This window comes from Tinamus guttatus, unplaced genomic scaffold (assembly GCF_059628265.1).
Source record: "Tinamus guttatus ecotype Peru unplaced genomic scaffold, ASM5962826v1 Tinamus_guttatus_pri_ptg000169l, whole genome shotgun sequence".
NCBI lineage: Eukaryota > Metazoa > Chordata > Aves > Tinamiformes > Tinamidae > Tinamus > Tinamus guttatus.
In genome coordinates, this window is record NW_028288703.1 from 3,009,086 (window position 1) to 3,028,582 (window position 19,497).

Sequence of the window (19,497 nt, forward strand, 5' to 3'; positions counted from 1 at the left end):
TGCTCACCACCCCATTTTCTCTCCTTGCCTCAGAAATTTTCACGAATGTTTGGAAAACAGTAGGTAATGATAATATTGATTAAAAAAATGGGATGGTGTGTTTGTGCAGGGGCTTAAGAAAACATACATACTAAAACTCAAGCCTGCTACTATATATTTTTAAAATTATTTTCTGGGAGGCATCATCTCCTTTTGATACACAGGATGAATAATGGTCAACTAATTTCCTTCATCTTTGGTATTCCACTGCAAAATCTGCTAGAAAGGTACTCTAAGAACAATTCTATTATTTATTAATTAGTGCTAGGTAGTTGACTTGTAATTTTAATTTTGTTCTTTAAATGACTTTTAGGGGAGAGAGGAGGAAGGCAAATGGGGCGGCAGGGAAAAGGTCTGTCATATTATCTCTGACTTGGTTTGCTTGTACTGAAAGCTGAATTTTTCTTCAGAAAGAGGAAAGGTTTAGTATATCCACACAAATCTCTGCTACTAAAGTTAGAGGGATCACTCGGAATACTATTTGACCAAGCACCGAGAAACAGAATTTAGAAGAGAAAATGACCCAGTGTTTCACAATTATTTTGTGACAGAAGGGTTTTGGAGTAAGCTGAAGTTTTCATAAGGTGCATAGGACGATTTAAGACATGCTATAACTAAAAAAGCAATTCTATCCTTTCCTTAGCAAGTATTTGCATGAACCATGTATTATCTTTGCATCAGTATATACATACTTGCGAAACTACAAGAATCAGCCTAGTCATTTCACTGAAAAAGTAATATGCCAACCCCTTCTTTCCATCCCCATACCTTCAATCAGTTGGATATGTCTTCTAGATTTGACTTGTCTTGTAACTTTATGAGATTTAGTGCGCATCTAAGTCATAAGCTATGTGGCCAGAGTGGGGTGATGTTGGTAGTGTCTGTTTTGACACCAACCCACCATTAGGTAGGTTCAATTGGACTACAAGATCTCTCTTTACGGCTCTCTCTTTCTCAGTCCCCTTATTTAGCTAGTTTCAATTTCTTACTTTAAGTCACAGTTCCCTCTTTTCATGTCCAGTTTCAGTCTTTGCCCAGCTAACCCTTTTACTTTATCAGTTACTCTCAGAATCTTGGTTCCCAGCTCTTCCCTCCCTCCTTGCCTTTCCATTCCCTGGCTAACTGAATCTGCTCTGTTTCTGTGTTCTTCTTTTCAGCCTCCCCATTTTTCCGAGCCTGTCAGTTTGTTTTCTTCTGTCAATTCCCTGTTCAGTTTTTTTTTGCCTCATGGCCCAGCCTTGCCAAATCCATTGTCTTGTTCTGTTTGGTTTTCTCTGGTGGCCTGTTTTCTTCCCCCCTGCTCCTTCTCAGCATTCTGTTTTTTAGTTTAAATTTTCATAGGAGGACTTTAATAGCACAAGAACTGAAAACTTGGCAGACAGCTGTAATTCCAAAGCCCATGCTGCTTTGGAAGAAAATAGTAATTTTAGAACATTTGAAAAACACATTGTTAAAGGAAGCAAATCAGTTAATTTTTGAACAGGTACTTGTTGCAATATATAATATGTATTTTTAAAAGGCATACAATTCTTTAAACATGTTGTAATAAAATTTTACACAAATGGAATCACAATATTTGTTCTTGTTTTTAAACTTTACTCGAGTCCCCTTTTGCATCGTTATCACTAGTGGTGTGTTTCTACCTTTGAGTACTGCTGTAAAAATCCTGTTGGTAATCTTTCTTTTAAATTTGGTTTCCTTTTACTTGATTGGGATAGTTAACTATTGCATTATTATGTAATCAAACCAGAAAGTGTTTTTGGGGTATTTTGAGAACGGCTCCTACTTTTTACTACTTAAAATTTAAGTAGTAATTTAAGTCAGAGTGAAGGATTTGTGAAATGTTCGCTTTACATTAAACATTCTGTGGGTTAAGTATCTTGGAAATGAGGGGAACATGCACAGCTGTAGGAATCATTCCTTAGTTTTAAGCCCTAGTGCAAGAAGTCCATCTTACTGCACCAAGTTAAAATATATTTCCTATCTCAAAATAGCCAAAGGAGCATATTCTTTACAAGATGAGTTTGTAAAATAAACAAAAGGTGATTTTTGTTTGTTTGTGTGTTTTGTAACATACTTTTTGTATTGTGTTGCTGTTGCTAAAGCTTTGTAAAACTGAAATAGCATTTGGGTAGGAGCATGTGATTTTTAACCTGATACATAGCCACAGAATGTTTTTGCTGTTTTTGGATAACTCCCCTGTTAAATGGATGTCAGCTTTGGAATCAGTATTTTCCACTCCTAGTGGATTTTTTTTTCCCCTTTACACTCCAGTGACATTTTGTAATGTTGAATTATTTCCAAAAACAGGCTGAAGAGGCTTAAAGTTTAACATGCATATGTCTTCAGCTTTTAAAAGCAATAACAGTACTGCTGTGGAATTAGGCTAATTTTGGCTAAATAGGAATTTACGTTATCTAGACCCAATATCGTTAATCTAGGAGAAGTTTACATTCTAGGAGAGACTTATTTGAAGTGAAGTTTTTAGGTACTATTTTTTTTCCTTTGACAATGCAGACAGCATTTATATATATATGTGTGTGTGTGTATCTACATTTAAACAGTTTTTTTGTCTCCTTCTAAGCACTGAATCCAATGTGCTAGATTAAATTTAGCCAGCATTGTGTCTGTACATAAGAGAAGTATATACTGAAGCATAACAAGTCTGAAGCATAACCTTGTGTCTCTCCTTTAAAAATTATCTGTTTTGAAACAGAACTCTCTGCCTAAATAGATTTTTATATTCTGCAGTACAATTCAGAATAATCTCTTGCCTGTGTTAATGTAATTTGCTGTTTGGTTCTAGTCAACTGGTCCACTTGATCCAAGAAACCCCAATGCCAGATATTTTTCTTGTCTGCTTTTCTTAAAGTATTAAAAATACCATTCTATCATACAGTTGTGCAGTTCAGGAATGTCATTTTTTATTCTCAAGTTAGACATTAGCAGTGCTGTTAAAGTCACTCAGTCACTTACAGATGGGAGGTGAAAAGGGCCTTACTGCCCAATGACTTTGAAATTCATCAGGAGCCAAGAATTAGTGGTCTTTGTCTTTCATTGGTGATTCTTTTACTTCTTGTCTTTACCCTTTTGCATGGATCTTAAAATTTGCTTGATGTGTCTTTGTAGCTCCTGAGTGTGTGTCTGATTATACTTCATTAGCATAAACTTCTAGTTTAGCAGTTTTGATACTCATTGTAGTTTCCTCCTCTTCAGAACGTGCCTATGCCTTTTGCAGGCTGCCTTTTACACTGATAACTGATTCTTTGAACTTTTTAGCCCAAATTCTCTCTCTCTCTCTCTCTTTAGTGATCTTGTCATAAAAATCTTCATCTGTTGTATTGCCTAGATGAAAGAAGAAATAAAAATAAACTGAAACATAATGCTAAAATAGTAGATGACTAACAGTTAAAACTGTCAGTTGCTTAAGATACCTCTCCTTATCCTCTGTTTCATGGTGGTCTTTCAAATTGTGTAAAAGTGCATCCTCATCGAAATTGCCACTTTTTTTTTTTCTTCAAGTGTGTAGCTCCATAACAATTCTGTATTGTCCCCTTTCACACTGTAGATTTTAAAGGGCGTACTGCAATATGTTTAGAATTATGTTCACTAGTCAGTGAGATCTGGGCAGTCTTTATTATGTCTGGATTTTTACTATAATATGTATGGCTTTTACATTTTTTTTTTATATGCCCAATTACTAGTGGTTGAAAAAAAGCTGTTCAGAACATAAAGCTAGTCAGCTATTGTAAATCACTATTCATCTACTCCATTGAGGCACTCGGTTTTAACTGTGTTGTCGGTACTTTTTTTTTAATTTTTTTTGTCTTGGCCTGCTCTTTCTGGCAGTTGTGACTAGCTTTGGTAACTTCCTTTAGTGAGGCTGTTCTTTCCAGGCTAGGATAAAACATGTTTGGCTTTTTACGTTTTCAGTATCTGAATGAACTTCACATAATTTTTCCCAGTTTATGCAATATGTTGGAGTTGCCATTCTTGTACAATAAGCAAATTTGGATCCAAGAGGAAGTTCTTCCTTGAACTGCGGAAATGACTTGGTAATACATTCTTCCAACTATTCTGTATTAATAGCTTTAGGTTTCTCCTGTCAGGTGTTTTGAAAATGTAAAAAAAGTCTATATCTGGTTTAAGGTCTTCTGTAATTTTCTGAAATATTTCTGAGTATATGTCAAGCATCTTCAAGATCTTTCCGGGGAAGAGATGTAAATTTATAAAATCCTGTGTTAGTAACTGAAATAAATCTTTCTATTTTCAAAGCTGTCTTTTGTCAGGTGTCTTTTGACAATATCTAATGGTCTGCTTCATTTGACTGTAGCTTCATATCAACAATGATATGAAGATTTGTCATCCTTGTGATTAAAGAATCTTCAGGTGTCTTGATACTCATAGTTGTTTTCTTGGCTTTTGTGTATTTTTGCATTCTTAGCCAAAATAATTGTTCTTAGCACATCCCGTGCAAGTGTTCCTGCTCCCTTCCATCTGCAATGCTGGATAGATGGTTTGTTATCTAGCAAATTCTTTTTCCTGTATTCTCTCATTTCCCTTCTCTGCCCTAATCCCATACGCAATCTAATACATCATTAGGTTTTTGAAGAATAGAGTTTTGTTCCTTTTTCTTAAGAGACACACCCCACCAGCTCCTCTCTTGCTTTCTCTAATGTGTTTTAATTAATGGTCTGTTCTGACTCATTTTCCTCCTTTGATTAATACTATATATACATGACTTGCATTGGGAGGGGAATGCAAATTTAAGGCTTTAGAATTGATACTTTAAATTAGTATTGCTTGCGATAAAAGACATTTTTATTCTGCAGCATTGAAGAACGTGGAAATCTTTTGACATTTTTCAGAAGCCTTTCATCTTATGCTGAGTGGTGTGAACATCGTAGACGTACTTTCCTGCATTTCAAGGTAGTGTCTGTCAATCCTTTAAAACTTTACTGTTCTCAATGAACTCCTTAAGTCAGGAACAAAGGTAAAGGTTGTATTCTTCAGAGGAGTAGTATAATCCCTTCGAGTAGTGCAATAAGATTGATTTTTATTATGCTGTTGCTCATGTTCCTGTCAGGATGAGAGAAGTGAATATATGGGGCTTTTATGTGGAGGAGGGAGACAGGTCTTTTGATGGACTAGATCTGTCTATTTGAAAAGTGTAACAGCTTGTTTTTGGGAGACTGCACATATAGTTCTGAAAGACTTTACTTGAACAGGAAGTAAACTATTCCTTACACTCAACTGGAAAATAATAATTGAATTTATTCTAAATTATCATTATTTGTCATTTGCTTTGCCCTTGTGCTGTTGTTAAAGTGAGTATTCCTCAGCTAAAAAATATTGTAGTCTTACCAACACAGAACATGATATATGATGAATATGCCTTTACTGTGAGCCTAGGCTTTGAAAATAGATACGCATGACAAATTAGTTGATGGAAATTGCTCCTATATCTGATTTGCTGCCAGATCCACTTATTAATGTACTTACTCTGCTCTAAGTATTTTTGAGATACCATAAACACATAAGACCTGACTTATTTCAAAGACAGAATTTTCCAAATAAAATGTTTTAGGTAATATAGTTAGATTCACCTGTTTTAGACAAGAAATCTTAACTTATTTGTGCTTTTGTATTGATGATCCTTTAAGGAAAATAAGTAACAGTAATGTTCAATCATTGCAATCACTTTAGGAGTCTCAGCTCTTGCAAGTGTAGTTAAAATACTGTATGTAATGCTATGTACTTTTAAAAATTATATATTTGTACATACAGGTAAGGATTTTAAAAGTAGCAAGCATCTAATTAGAAAAATAATTGAACATCACAAACTCCATTAAATGAAAGGATAGCTTTGTATTTTAGATTGCATTACTGACATGTGTTTGCATTGGAAAAGGCATATAGGTAATAAGATGATGATAATTTGGTATCTTGCCTGAGAAAGAAGTGACCTGAATTCACTAGAAGACTAATGCCAAAGGCAGTGTCCTTGAAAAATATTATGAAAATGTTGTAAATTATTATGATCCCATTACATTCCCATAAAAAAAAAACAAAGAAAATGTGTTGGAGCATACCTTGCAGGTGTACAGTTTCATTTTCTTGGCTGGAGCATCTTTAGAAACATTCTTACATGCTTTTGTAGTCTATGAGCTTGCTCACACTTTGAGTAAACAGCAGGTGTTTTCCTCTTTTAATGAAAACTTCCAATTGCAGCACACACAAAGGTTATTCTAAGTATCTTAGCAATATTTTTCAATAGATCCACAACATTAGCTAGTGAGGTAATAATCATGATGGTAATTGTTTACTAACACTCTTGACTGTACTAAATCAAATATGTAGTATGTCACTTTTTTACGTACTTAGTAATCTTTTCTTGTAATACATTTCTGTATAAACACACCAAACTTACTTAAAAGATTTCTGTCTCATCTGTTATATGCATGGCATGATGCTCCTTCTCTCATTATTTGCTTTTTGCGACTGCAATGTAACAGGGTGCCATTGACATATTTCAGAATCCTCAACGTTTTGTACTTCTGTCTGTAGTCAAAATTACATGTGATATAAACATTTGTTGTCAAAGGTACATCTTTACTATTGCTGTTGTGTCCTGTGAAACTGCATTCAGAGTTGTAGAGTCAGAGTAACTCTGCAAATACTGGCAAATTGCACTACTTTGCTTTTCAGTAGAAATATGAAGTTGAAAACTGCTTTTCTCTTGACTTTGGTAGGTTCTTACGTGTTTTGCAGTGGCTTAATTTCTACTATAAACTAATCAACCAGATTGAAAGAATGACATGGTTTTCGTGACAAAAAGATATGAGAAGAAGTGCTCACTGAAGACTCATTGTATAATAAAAGTTTATCTCAGTCTTAGCAATATGGTTTATAAAGTTGCTTATCTGTATAGAAAAAGATGCTGTTGAGGAAGGCCAATCAGTTAGGGACAATATTTCATATTTGATTGAGTATCAGCCTAAGAAGAGGTTTTATGCCTGCTTGTTTCTGGCAGCATCAGTAATATAATTTCATACACAAAGAAAAGACCTTTTGAGGAGTGTTAACAAAGAGTTCAAAGATCAAATCTCACAACTCAAAATGCATTCAAAACCAGATTGCTAAAGAGTACACATGTATTAGTAACTGAATATATCATGGTAAGTTGTGTGAAAGTGACTAGCAGAGTACTCTTAATATGTATTAAAACAGATGAATGAACTTACCTTGTAAATATTCACAGACAACATTTATTTTTTTCAAAAAAAAAACCACAATATGGAATCTTTATGTCATATTGTTGCAGGTTTAAGTAACTATGGGTAGAACAAAGTTGACTTGGAAGCATTGTGTGCACTACACTATATACTTCTTGACACTGTGCTTTGACAGGTGTGTTTCTTTACCATGGCTACCCTCCAGTGCTGCTCCTCTGATAGTGCTTTAAATGGATTTTGGCATGTCCCGTAAGACCCGTAAGTTTTGTATTTTAAGTCTCTGATTCTTGTATAACATTACTTATATGCAAGGTCTTGATAGTGTTTATTGTGGCAATGCAGTATCTGTGCAAAATAGATTTACAACTACAAATATAGTCTGAGCTAGACACGCCTTTAGTCTTCTCTGAAACTGAGTAGTTAAAGTATATTTGCATTGTAGTGAGAGCAGATTGTTGAAGCCGATCTTGATAAACAAGAAAAAAAACAAGATTTATTGGAAATACAGAACAGAAAAAAGTAATAGGAAAAAAATAGGGTAATGTACATTCAGCTTGATAAAAGTGTTGGTCACAAAGATAGAAGGCAAAAATTCCTGCATACTGAAGCCTTTCTGAATTATGTTTTGCTGGCTTAGTTTACTTTGCTCAATTTCTAGCTAATTATATCAGCTAATTTACTGTCTATACAAGAATCTCAGAAGATACCACTTGTCCATTCTTGTTTGCTCATAAAATATTCAGACAACTACATTGATGTTACTGTTGATTTTTTTGTACTTTTTTCAAAAAACAAAACTTTTTAAAAGTATTAAGTCTTTTGTGGTGGTGGTTAGGTTTTAAATCATCTGTGTGTGTATGGCAAATGGGCAAATAGTTGTACACTTTCACAGATGCACTATTTTCATAGAGAGGTATTAGGAAGACTTATGATATTTACTAATTTCATTAATTTTGAAAATATTTTTATTTAGTAAACTATTTGAGGGGAGAATAAGATCAGAGACCACTGCTTAAGTAATGTTATTACACTTAAACTTTTAGTTGTTTTTGCTCCATCTTAGGCATTTCTGCAAATAGACATAGATGAATTGGAGTGCAGTTGAGGGTGGTTGTTTTTCCAGTAGGATGTTTCGTTCAAAGTTGGAGCATATTTTACATTCTTTGGGGCTGTATTTTATCTTGTGATTATCAAACTGGAAACATTGGTGTCATGACTTTAAATGAGAAAATGAAAATCAAATTCTCACTGTAGAACTAGGATTTGTTATCCAATCCATAAAGATTCCATACAACATTGGGATTTCTTATTATATCAAGCAATTTAAAAAAGGGAAATATCAGGAATTACTGTAATATATTAATAAAGTTATGGGTTTGGGGCAACATATTTTTTCTTGATTTTTGTAACTATCCTCTTTCAAAAAGATGAACCCAGAATTCATATGGTCGCTTAGAAAGCTTGTATCTCAACATGCCTAATGACAGCGCATCGGTACGCTTAGAATTAAATGTGCACTTGCTAATAGTTCTTCATAGTACTAGTACAAAGAAATCAAGGCATAACTAAAGAAGATAAAAATAATTAATATACCATATCTTATAAAATTAGTATTCTAGGTGTATGATGATATATTATCATGCATTTGATGCTTAACTACTCCTACAAATTAGAAATCCATAGTAGTTTCATAGATAGTATGAAGTCGATCTGGTAATAACAATTAGCACATTTTTGGCATTTATTTATCTGGAGAACTTTAAGCCTGTACTTGGTGTTTGGAGGAAGAAACTGAAAATTAAATTCAGCAGAAATATATATTTGTCGTTAGAAACAGCATCTTTTGTATGAAAAAACATTTCTGTTTCTTTGCAACAGAGCTCTGGCTGAAATCTTTATAATTCATTAACAAGTAGAATAATTCAGCTTTGTTGTTAATTATATTCTGTCACTTTTCGTTATTAAGATAAAGCAGTGAACTGATGTTTAGGCTCTATCGTGTTACAGCAAAGGTACTCAGAGACAGACTATACTGTCCCTTTGCTGCTAGGTTAAAGTGGGGAGCTGAAGAATGAACTGAAAGAATGATTCCTATGAGTAGAGCTGAAGAATGTACAGGAGAGGAATGAACAAGTGTGTGTGTATGCATATGAATACACAAATATATATGAATATATGCTTATTTTTAATATATGCATATATTCAATATACTCCTGCCTACCTGACAGCAAATGAGGGTGTGCATTTAAAGGAAAATGCTTAAAACTCTGCTTCCTATGTTGCTTAGTACCCTAAGTCTGTAAACTGCTTTTGCTCATTTAAGGCATACTTTGAAACATCTTTGAAAAGTTCTGTTTCTAAACATAATTTTATTTCCCATGTAACTTTATTCATTATACTTTTGAAGCTCATCTATAAGCTTCATTTCAGAACAAGTAAATGTTTTGTTGCATGTCAGATGTCTTTTTTGTTTATAACTTGCCCCCCCCCCCCCACAAAATCTTTGAAGTTTTCTGAAAGCAAAATGTAGTGATTGCATGACTTTATATATAAAGATTGTGGTGAAATAAAAATTGAGATGGTGTGTGTTTACATATATTTTTGCATTGTCATTAATGGAAAAGATTCTGAAAACACAGGTGTCATTGTAACTGGTAAGAATGGCTGTTTGTTATTTCAGAGCAGAATACAGTTTAACATAGTAAAAGGTTCTAGGTATGCAGAGAAACAGCAGTAGCAGGGGAGAGGATATAAACATGTAAACAAAAATAAAAATCATAATTACATAGGCAGTAGCTAATAATAGGATCCTACAGGCAGTGTTCTCAGGCAGGAAAAAGCATTAACATGCTTTGCCAAGAGGATTGGATTTCCTTCCATTCTTATCTCATCCATACTTGTGCGGATGTAACGCGTATTGTTAGATTTGCAGAATGTGTCGTCATTGATTGTAGTGATATTGTTGTACTGCAAAACAAAACAGTTTGATTATTCATTGAAAAATTTTCAAGCTTTCATTTTATTCTTTGTAATTTCACATTGTTGTCATTGAGATTTGACTTGTGTATGTTTTACAGACATATACAGGAATCAGGTATTACCCAATCTGTGAGCAGATAAATGGTTTGGGATTGTTTGTGCTCATTATAAAGGATTATTGCTTATACTACTACTAGTCCTCATCTACAGAAACCAACGAGAAATTCTGGCACAGCATCTAGCTAACAAACAACTTCTGACAGTAAAAGAAACTTATTTTAAGTCTTAACTACTTTTTTCTCCTGTATATCAAGAAGTTCAGGTTGAATGCTGAATTTGCAATACACATAAGAGATGAAACGTTTTATTTGGCTGAGTATTAGGTAACAGCAGCACAATTGCACAACTACTTTGAAATATATTACTGTTGAGGCTCTTTGTAACACAGTACCTGAAGATGCAGAATACGCAGGCTCTCGGGTAAGTTAAGGGGAACAGATTCCAGTGCATTATGTCCTAAGTAGAGGTAGGCCAAATTTGTCAGCCTCTGGTAGAAAGAAGAGAAAGATTATTAATGATTATATTGCTAACTAGAGGTTGAGTTAATACTTATGGGTCTGTGATAAGATGTCAGTATTTTCTTCTGATCATGTATGATGATTGAATGCCCCTGAACATTTTTATTTCTTCTGGCAAAAAGCATTCTGTTGTTCTTTTGCTGAGAATGCTGAATTATGTTATACGAAGAAACTTCTAGAACAGCCTTCTATGATTTGGAAAGTATTAGCACATGAGCTATAAAATTTAAGACTACTTTTACAGCCATATCCTAGTTTATTAGTGTTTAAGCAATCCTCAGAACTGTATTTGAGCTATCAATTCTGAATCCAATATTTCTTTGTGTGAAAAAGAAAAGTAGGTAAGATTATATTTCAAAGATGAAGTAATTTTTGAGATGAACTATGTATGAGAGAGAGTGAGCTCGTTAAGAGCTGGTATTCTGAAGTGCCTTCAAAATAAAACTAAGCCAAAACTGTAAAGCTACATGGTAGTCTATTTCTTGGGTTTTAAAATCTATTGTCTTTTACTTACCTTGAAGGCATTTGCTTTGATTCCTCTGCTCTTGATTCTGTTTTGGTTTGCATTAAATGTTGTTAGCTTGGGAGGAAGAACGGGGAGTTTTACAAGTCGATTTTCAGCAAGAGAAAGCTCTTCCAGTAAGAGAAGCTTTGAAAAGGCTCCATCCTCTATTTCTTCAATCTGATTTCCACTAAAGTCAATTCTTCTCAAGGTAGCTTCGCACAAAACAAAATAAAAAGTGTTGAATTTATAACAGCATCACATGTGAAATGTGCATGGTTGGGTATAAATTAGTTGTAATATTACAATAATGGATGAACCATCCTATTTTGATTTGCAAATGGCAATATTGTGAAAATCCACATTTGGGTTTGTTCATAGTCTAAAAGGTTTTAAAAATCAGGAAGATATGCTGGACTTTCCCTGTTTTTTAGAGACAAAACAATTTAAGTCGTTGATAGAAGTTCTTGTAGAATAAGACAACTGGGAAAGATTCCTTTAGTGTTTGAAGGACTTTTAATACATGGCTGGCTGTGATACAGAATTAAACTTCATACTGAGTGATCTGTACTTTCTCTGATTTGGTGGGAAAATAAGATACATTGGCCAAAGTAGGTTTTCATGTTACCCTTGTGGTTCCTCTTCTACATATGAATTCTAAATTAAATAGATAATAAAGTTAATAGAGTCCAGCAGTATAACATGCATCTTATTTTGGTGTTCTTGTCACATTATTAAGAGATAAAAAACTTCAGCTGAATTATCACTTAAGTACAAATTAAAATCTCAGTATTTACTTACTAATGTCAGCAAAATCTGAGACTGCTATCCTTTTTATTTTGTTAAATCGTGCATAAAGATATGCAGTTTCCTTTGGCAGTGGAGGCACAGCTTCAATATCTATTTCTTCACAGTACACTGATCCACTTAAACACACACAGAGCAGACAAGTAGGTAAATCTGAAAGCAAATTATAAGTAGATAATTTAAAGATATTCACGTCATAAGCCTTAATATGCAAAACATAATTTCACTGGTCTTGCTGAATCATCTGTGTGTTTTTTGTATGCTGTTAGCAAAAAGAAAAAATGTGAAAACTACATAAATATTAGCTTCCCTGATCATCAGATGTCAGTTATGACAGCCATGAGCGAGATCTTTATATAATGTTTGGGAAAACTGTGTGAGGAATTTAAATGTGCCTTTCTTCGTGACTTGGTCAACTTGTGGACCTTATTGGCTTGTTTCCTTTTCTTGCTTGTCCTGCCTAGCTTATTTAACTTGGGTACATCTCTCACTGATGAACAGCTTTACAAGCATGACTGGGTAAATTTATAAGTATTCTTATGAACTGTACTTTTTGTATTCAGAATTTACCTGAAGATCCTCTTTCAATTTGCTCTATCAAAGGCAGAGTTTTAGAGAGCTTTCCAAAGAGGATATTAAAGATGTTCATAAACAAAAAGATTAATATTAGTATCTTGCTATAGCATTAATATTTATTGCTTTATGTAAAAACTTCTTTTGAAGAATGTGGATATTATAATACTAGTAGCTGTTAACTTACTTGTATCCTTTGTTGGTTGTACATTGCGTTCGCTGTCATCCCTTTGCAGTCTTAGGGTGCTGTTAGGAGAAACACTCAATCCATCCTTTGTGTGAGAGCAAATATTATTTTAAAAAAAAGAAGTCTTAAATAGCACACCTTTTAAAAAAAATAAATATTGTATATCCTTCCTTTTTAAGACAATTTTTAGAGAAAAAGAAGTCTTTTATACACTGAATGACTTCTGTGATGTTTATTTTTTTCTGTACATGGATTCTTCACCTTGGGAAGATATTGCTGCAACCTTTTTTTAGTCTAAAAAAAAAAACTACAGCTATGTGGAGAAGAAATATGTAAGCTGTAAGTGTTTACAAAGACTGAGACTCTGAAAAGAGATTACATTATGCAAAATTTGAAGAGTTTACTTTCATAATATTATTGGCAAATAATAATTCCTATGGATATAGGCTGTGTGTGTTTTGCTTTACCAAAATAATCTTAGTAAAATAACATTTGTTTTCACTTAAAGTTGTTTAAAATTCTCTACTGAGATATTCTACATATATTTTCAAGAGCACGAAAACTTGGGTTTTCAGATCTCTTCTTTTCAGATACTGGTGAAAAGGTAGTAATGTGTTTTCGGGTTGAACTGCAACTAAGTCCATTTTAAAACTTGGGCTGCGAATGGAGTGATGCGGGAAACAGCAGTTAACTTTTCATTGAATACAACAGGAATTTTAGACTCATACACACAGTGAGTCATACTATGATTTGCATGTATTAGGCATTTTTGTTTTGGTTGACAATTGTACTTGGCTAGTCTCAGCTGCTGCCCCCTTTGACGGGGAATAGTTGTAGGAAACAGACATGGTCCTTTCTGGTCTGCCTGTCTATTGAAAACACACGGGGAAGTAGAAAAGTACATTGTGCAAAGTGGGTTTTTTATTTTGTTGTTGTTTCCTCCCCGCCCCCTCTCCCCCCCCCCCCCCCAGTCTGTGTTTAAAGATTAGGGTCCTGGCAGGAGTACAGTGACCACAGGGAGGGAGAGCTTCCAAATAGATTCTGATTGTGCACAAGTGAGCTGGTTTCTTTATTTTCTCATTCAGGCAGGTATGATACAGTTCATCTGCCAGAATAATGTTAAAGTAACGCTATCAATATAATTTTGATACTTTTTTTTTTTAGTGAAGTTATTGCATGTATTTTACTGTGAAAACTTTTGTATTCAGCCATATAAAATCCTCAAGCTTGAAATGAAGCCTGAGAAACAAATATTTTGGACAGCTGTCTCTGACCGTTTTTTGGCCTATGAATCATCCTTCACTTGGCTCCTCCCTACATCTATCTATTCAGGCTATGCCTCTTTTTTGAGTATTTTTATGTAATGCTTGGGGTGAATTGGTTCAATCCAGTAAGATTTTTTTGAAGCAAGTCAGAGCACTGGAGACAGTTTAGCAGATGTGGAATTAAACTTCTATGCAGGTTAAGAATTTTTGTAGTGTTTTGTGTAGAGAAGCTGGACTCGAACAGTCAGAGGGGAAGAATCAAATAAGCATCAAATTTTATAGGTTAATACAATTTTGTGCTTTGAGAAAGACCAGCCTCAGAGTAGTTAATCTTGGTGCAGTCCAGGAACCAAGCTGACTGCATTGCCAAAGTGACTTGGTCATTTGGCTCATAGAACGTCCCTTTGCTGTGGGAAAACTAGCTTTACTATTAAAAAGAAAAAAATCCATTTGTATCCATTGTTAGTACCTAACACATAAGCATTATTTCTTTTTGTATCTTTTTTTTTTTCCTCCTATACAGCTGTGTCTGCAAGACCTTTTATGTATATGTAGACCTTTACCCCTTTACCTTGGAATTTCAATGTAATGGCACACAATTTCCTATTATAGGAATTTCTATGTAGGTTCTGTTCTAATTGGACAAATGCATTTTTAATATCCTTCTGTGGATTTTTAATATCCTTCTATGAAAAGCATTTTTGCTCATCATAGTAGTATCTGCACCAGGATGAGTTTTCTAGTACAGTATCCTACTTGAGGCATGACACAAGGCAAAGTGTGCTTGCAAGTTCTCTGCGGAATACAGTGTGGAAGTAATTTCTGCAAGAAACAACAAATGTGTCAACAAAACAGTGGGATGAATTATTTGAAGAATACTGTCAAGTGCACAAAGTGAAACAATATGTTTTCCCTCCTTCCCCAATACTTAATATTTTGGAAGTATTTCCTGGTCTGCTATAAAAATTCCTAATCATAGAATATCGATGCAGAAAATAGTTTGGATTATAAATGTGGAAAAGGTATGGCTTGCTTACGTAGGCAATGCACTAAAATAATGCTGACTTTCCTATATATTGGACTCCCTCTTGTACTCTAGAGACATGAATTCCCCATGGGTGAGCTTGATACTATTTTTGCATACAAATTTTTAATCTATCTAAAATACTTCTAAAACACAAAGGTCTATAATGCTGAAAGTTTTATTCAGTGAGAAGAATTAATCCTGATTTGAGCTAATATCTAGTTTGATTTATTGATCATGACTTTACCTATCAATATGTTAATATTGTTTACTGACCCTACCTTCCTAATTCTAGATTAGAGGCAAAGCCTCTCCTTACGACTTTTAGGAGTTGGGGAAACCTTGTATCCATAAAAACAAAGGAAACAATTGAATTTTCTCTCCCAAGCCTGGTTAACATTTTTTGAGATAACAGTGATAGTGACAAAGCATCTTTCTAGTAGGCTGTGAGACTTAAAACATGTTTTAAGACGTACCTTTGGAAATTATGTTTCCAACTGCAGTCTTGCATTAGAATGAATGAATGACCTTGCACATTTGTGAATGTACGTTGGGCTAAATGACACAAACGGAAAAAGTACATAGTACTAACAGACACTGAAAAGTAGTATAGTTCTGTGTCCATTCAGTTATAAATTCAGGCCTTTCGTCACTATCACAAAAGCAGATTCGTATGCTCACTTATGAAAAAGTTCTTTTGTGAAAATTAACATATATTTTAAAAATTCTGTGGAAGTCATGATTTTAAATGCTATTGTAATGCATTTTACTTGGGCAACCTTTCTTTTAATAGTAAAGTTCACTTTTTGTTTGTCACTAATGCAAATGTAATTGTTTCAATATTTTTGCAGAAAATCCCATTGCTGGTTTAAATTTGGTTCAAATCCACACTAAGCAGTTATACTGGTCATGCAAGATCCAGACCTTTGGGCATGCTTGAGAAAACCATTGGCATGTATTTCAGAGGCCTGAAATATTCTAGAAGCTAATATCTGTACGACAGAGTTTTGAAGATTCTTTGAACATCCCACGTTTTAATCTGGGAGCGCTGGCACTAGTATTTGTTGCACATAAGGAACTAATTTAGTATTTTGCAATGAAAGCATGTCTTGGAGAACAAACCTGATAGAAATAACAACTGATTGCGTTCTTAGAATTATCCTAAGCAGAACTGTTGGCCTCCAAAAAACCTCTAGTTTACAGCACTGCCAGTACAGACTTTGATTAGTCTGTGACACATCTGTTGGCATCATTTCCTTTAGGTATGCCTTTTTCTTCTTTTTCCTAAAATAATAGTATATTCTTATTAGAACAATTTTAGTGATGAATGTGGTTTAATGTGGTGTCTAACTTGTTAATGCATGCAGTATTTTTTTTAACTATGCAGTTGTAAGTGGTAGCCACCTGTTAAAAGTAGTTTAAATGGTCTTTTTTCATAGGTTTATGAAATAACATATTACTTCATCACTGTGACAGATGTCAATATCTAGAAATACGCTGCAGATTTAATATTATTAATATGATTTTTAGTTAACTCTGGAAATTCATAATTATATATAGTAACACTGAGAAAATATTAAAGATAGCCTATATCTAGAATGTGATTTTTCTATAAGCATGCTGCAGTTCATTGCCCATACTAATAATCTTTGCTCTCTTTTTTTCATGTTTATCAGACTACTCCATTGTAATAAGCACAATTAATATTAACAAAAAAAGCTTGATGTTCACTGCTTGGCTGTTACCATTCTGTTTGGTTATATAGTATTTTTCTTGGCAACTAGCTTTGAGACCATCATTTTTGCCTTTTCTTCTGACTGCCTAATGAAAGCTGCATAGTTCTGTTGATGTGCTGTGTGTCTCTAGCATCCCTTTAGAGGCAGCCCAAACAGCGATATAACATTTTTAACTGTCCCTTTCAGCTGAGGCTACTTTTCTGTATTTGTATCCTCTATTTAAGCATTAAATATTTAAGCATTGTCATGTACACGAGGAACACAGCAGAAACGCTGAGAAGTGACCACCTGGGGGTGCTGGTGAGTGCTATGAGGCATTACTGCCTCTAGGGCTCTTAAAGCGTTAATATTATATAGGTGACTACAGCAACACTGGATATTCCACAGAAGTTCGAGACTGCTAAACTCATAACTCATAAGAATTGCTGTAGTTTATGATGACCTCCTATTTATGATAAAAATACTGTTTCAAATACCGCTTTCATATCAAAAAAGAAAAAAAAAGTATACTGGGAAAAAGAAAAAAAAAAAAAAACTTATCCTCACTTACTGCATTAATACAACATTAGTCAAACTATTCAGCTACTATGATAGAACATACCCTTCTAGACAATCTTAGAATACCAGGCACATGCATACAGCACAGGTAACAATGATTCTTTAGTCTTGTGCTGCTCTCTTTTGTGTGTGTGTTTTTTTTTTTTTTTTTTTTTTTTTTTTTTTCTACAGACCTTAGCAAGGGTAGTATTTTTGTGGCTTTAATTTGAATACCTCTCACATTTGAAATCCCTGTATGTTTTGCCATTACAAAGCTTTTCCATTAAAGTTGCCTACATGCATGTCACAATTCTCCCATATAATGCTTAGCAATTAAAAATATAAAAATATAAAATCGATAAGATAAATACCTTTTTTATATCCTTGATTTTCGTTTCATAATCTTGTTCGATCGGGCTTCCTAGAGCAGTGTCTGTATCATACTCATAAAACTTGAGGGATTCTTGCTGTAGAGGTGGTGCTGACTTCACCAAAGATACAAACACAAACAGAAAAAAAGGCTGCAAAGTCTTCATTTTAGCAGAGAACAACGTATCTGGCTTTCACTGAGCTGTTGAAGAACTGCTAGAGTGTTGACTATGGAGAATACTTTCTTTGTGACTGGAAATGAAAATGCAATCCGTCAAAACAATATTTAAAGCCTAGAGGACTAGTTGGCAGGGGTTTCTAACGCATAAGGAACATGGAACAACTTTTAACTCTTGGTATCCTTTAATTAGACTTTAGTATTATATGAACTGTTCTTAATATGAAGAGAAACAGGGAAATTATAAACAGTCGTTTCCAATTAACAAGAAAAATACTATCTTACTTGTATTTTCTTGTTTCTGAGCATATTATTTCTAATAAGAGCAAGAAAAGGTTTTGGTTAAACCATTGTTTGAACTACTTGACATGTGAGTTGTTGAACTAATTAAAACAGCAGAAGTTCAAATGCATTTTTTTCATTTTGTCAGAATAATGACTTTCAGATCTAACTATTCTATAACAACAATCTGTCTCATTGTATTATCTTTAGATTTGAAAATAAACAACAGAAAAAAAACCTATACCTTTTCCTTTCCTTATGGAGAAAACTTTACAGGCTATACACTTTTTTAAGAAAGCTACAATGATAATCTAAAAATATTGAAATACTTTTTCAAATAAGTCTTTTATACCACACTTTTTTTCCTTTTTTACTGTAATTATTTTTTATTTAAGCTTTATTCAGCATATTTTTAGGGGAAAAAAAAGTCTACCTACCGTTTTTGCAGATTCAAAGTCCTTCTGTGATTGCCCTGAAACAGATATTCTTATCTACATGTTAACCCAGATTGGTTTGATGAAAGAGTAAAGTTATGGATTGCATCCAAGTTGTTGAAATGAATGCTATTTCAAAGATTGACAGACTTTAAAAGTGCTTTCCATGGGGTAGAAAATGCTTTGCCAGCATTCTTTCCCTAGGGTAAGAGGTAATATCCTGGAGCAGGGGGTTGTACTTGGAATAACATTTATAAATGGTAAATGTGTCTTGAACATCCCACTTGTAGTATTACTTGCTACCATTAAAATAGTAACTTTATACTAAATGATGATTTTTTTTCTTATAATTGCTAAAGCTCTTTGTGTAAATTAAATATTAATTCTGCAAAATAGAGGTCTATAACAAGGCATGTGTTATCCATTTTGTGCATTGGTTTAGCTAAAAGACAAAGCAGCTGCTTTCTGCCTGAGACAGAGGTAGAGCCAAAACATACGTATACTATATTAGTCACATTTTTATGAGTAATAAAATGTTTCATTGCAAGTTGTATATGTTTAGAGAAGATTCAAGTAAGTATGAAAGGCAAATCAAGTCTGAACACTGAACAAAAAACAAAACACTGTTTTTTGATTAATAATTTCAGACAAGTAATTTGTGTTTTAATACTTTATTACATGTCTTGCTAGTCAATTTATTGAAAGATTATTTTCAGAATAAATGTTTTGAGTAAAACTGTGTGCCAATAGTATAGACAGCTTCATAAACAAT

The 19,497-nt window shown here is 33.8% G+C and overlaps 2 protein-coding genes across 2 annotated transcripts in view; one reads left to right on the forward strand and one right to left on the reverse strand.

The window, feature by feature from the left end:
- CENPP (centromere protein P) overlaps positions 1-19,497 on the forward strand; it is a 114,901-nt gene that overhangs the window by 4,791 nt on the left and 90,613 nt on the right. The window contains exon 6 of the mRNA XM_010212285.2: positions 4,872-4,968. Coding sequence (XP_010210587.2) covers positions 4,872-4,968 — 97 coding nt within the window. The remainder of the gene's footprint in view (positions 1-4,871; positions 4,969-19,497) is intronic.
- On the reverse strand, positions 9,840-18,220 carry OGN (osteoglycin). Its single transcript, XM_010212281.2, has 6 exons — positions 17,834-18,220; positions 12,901-12,985; positions 12,135-12,293; positions 11,346-11,548; positions 10,705-10,800; positions 9,840-10,241 (listed from the first exon to the last, which is right to left on the reverse strand). Exons 1-6 carry the CDS (start codon positions 17,996-17,998, stop codon positions 10,071-10,073), a joined length of 879 nt encoding a protein of 292 aa, XP_010210583.1. The 5' UTR covers positions 17,999-18,220; the 3' UTR covers positions 9,840-10,070.

Coding starts and splice junctions, on each gene's coding strand:
- OGN (XM_010212281.2), bottom strand. CDS start 17,998: ATGAAGACTTTGCAGCCTTTTTTTCTGTTTGTGTTTGTATCTTTGGTG. Junction 12,986..17,833: donor AAATCAAGGATATAAAAAAG/GTATTTATCTTA, acceptor TCTCACACAAAG/GATGGATTGAGTGTTTCTCC. Junction 10,242..10,704: donor TGCGTATTCTGCATCTTCAG/GTACTGTGTTAC, acceptor TTTGTTTTGCAG/TACAACAATATCACTACAAT.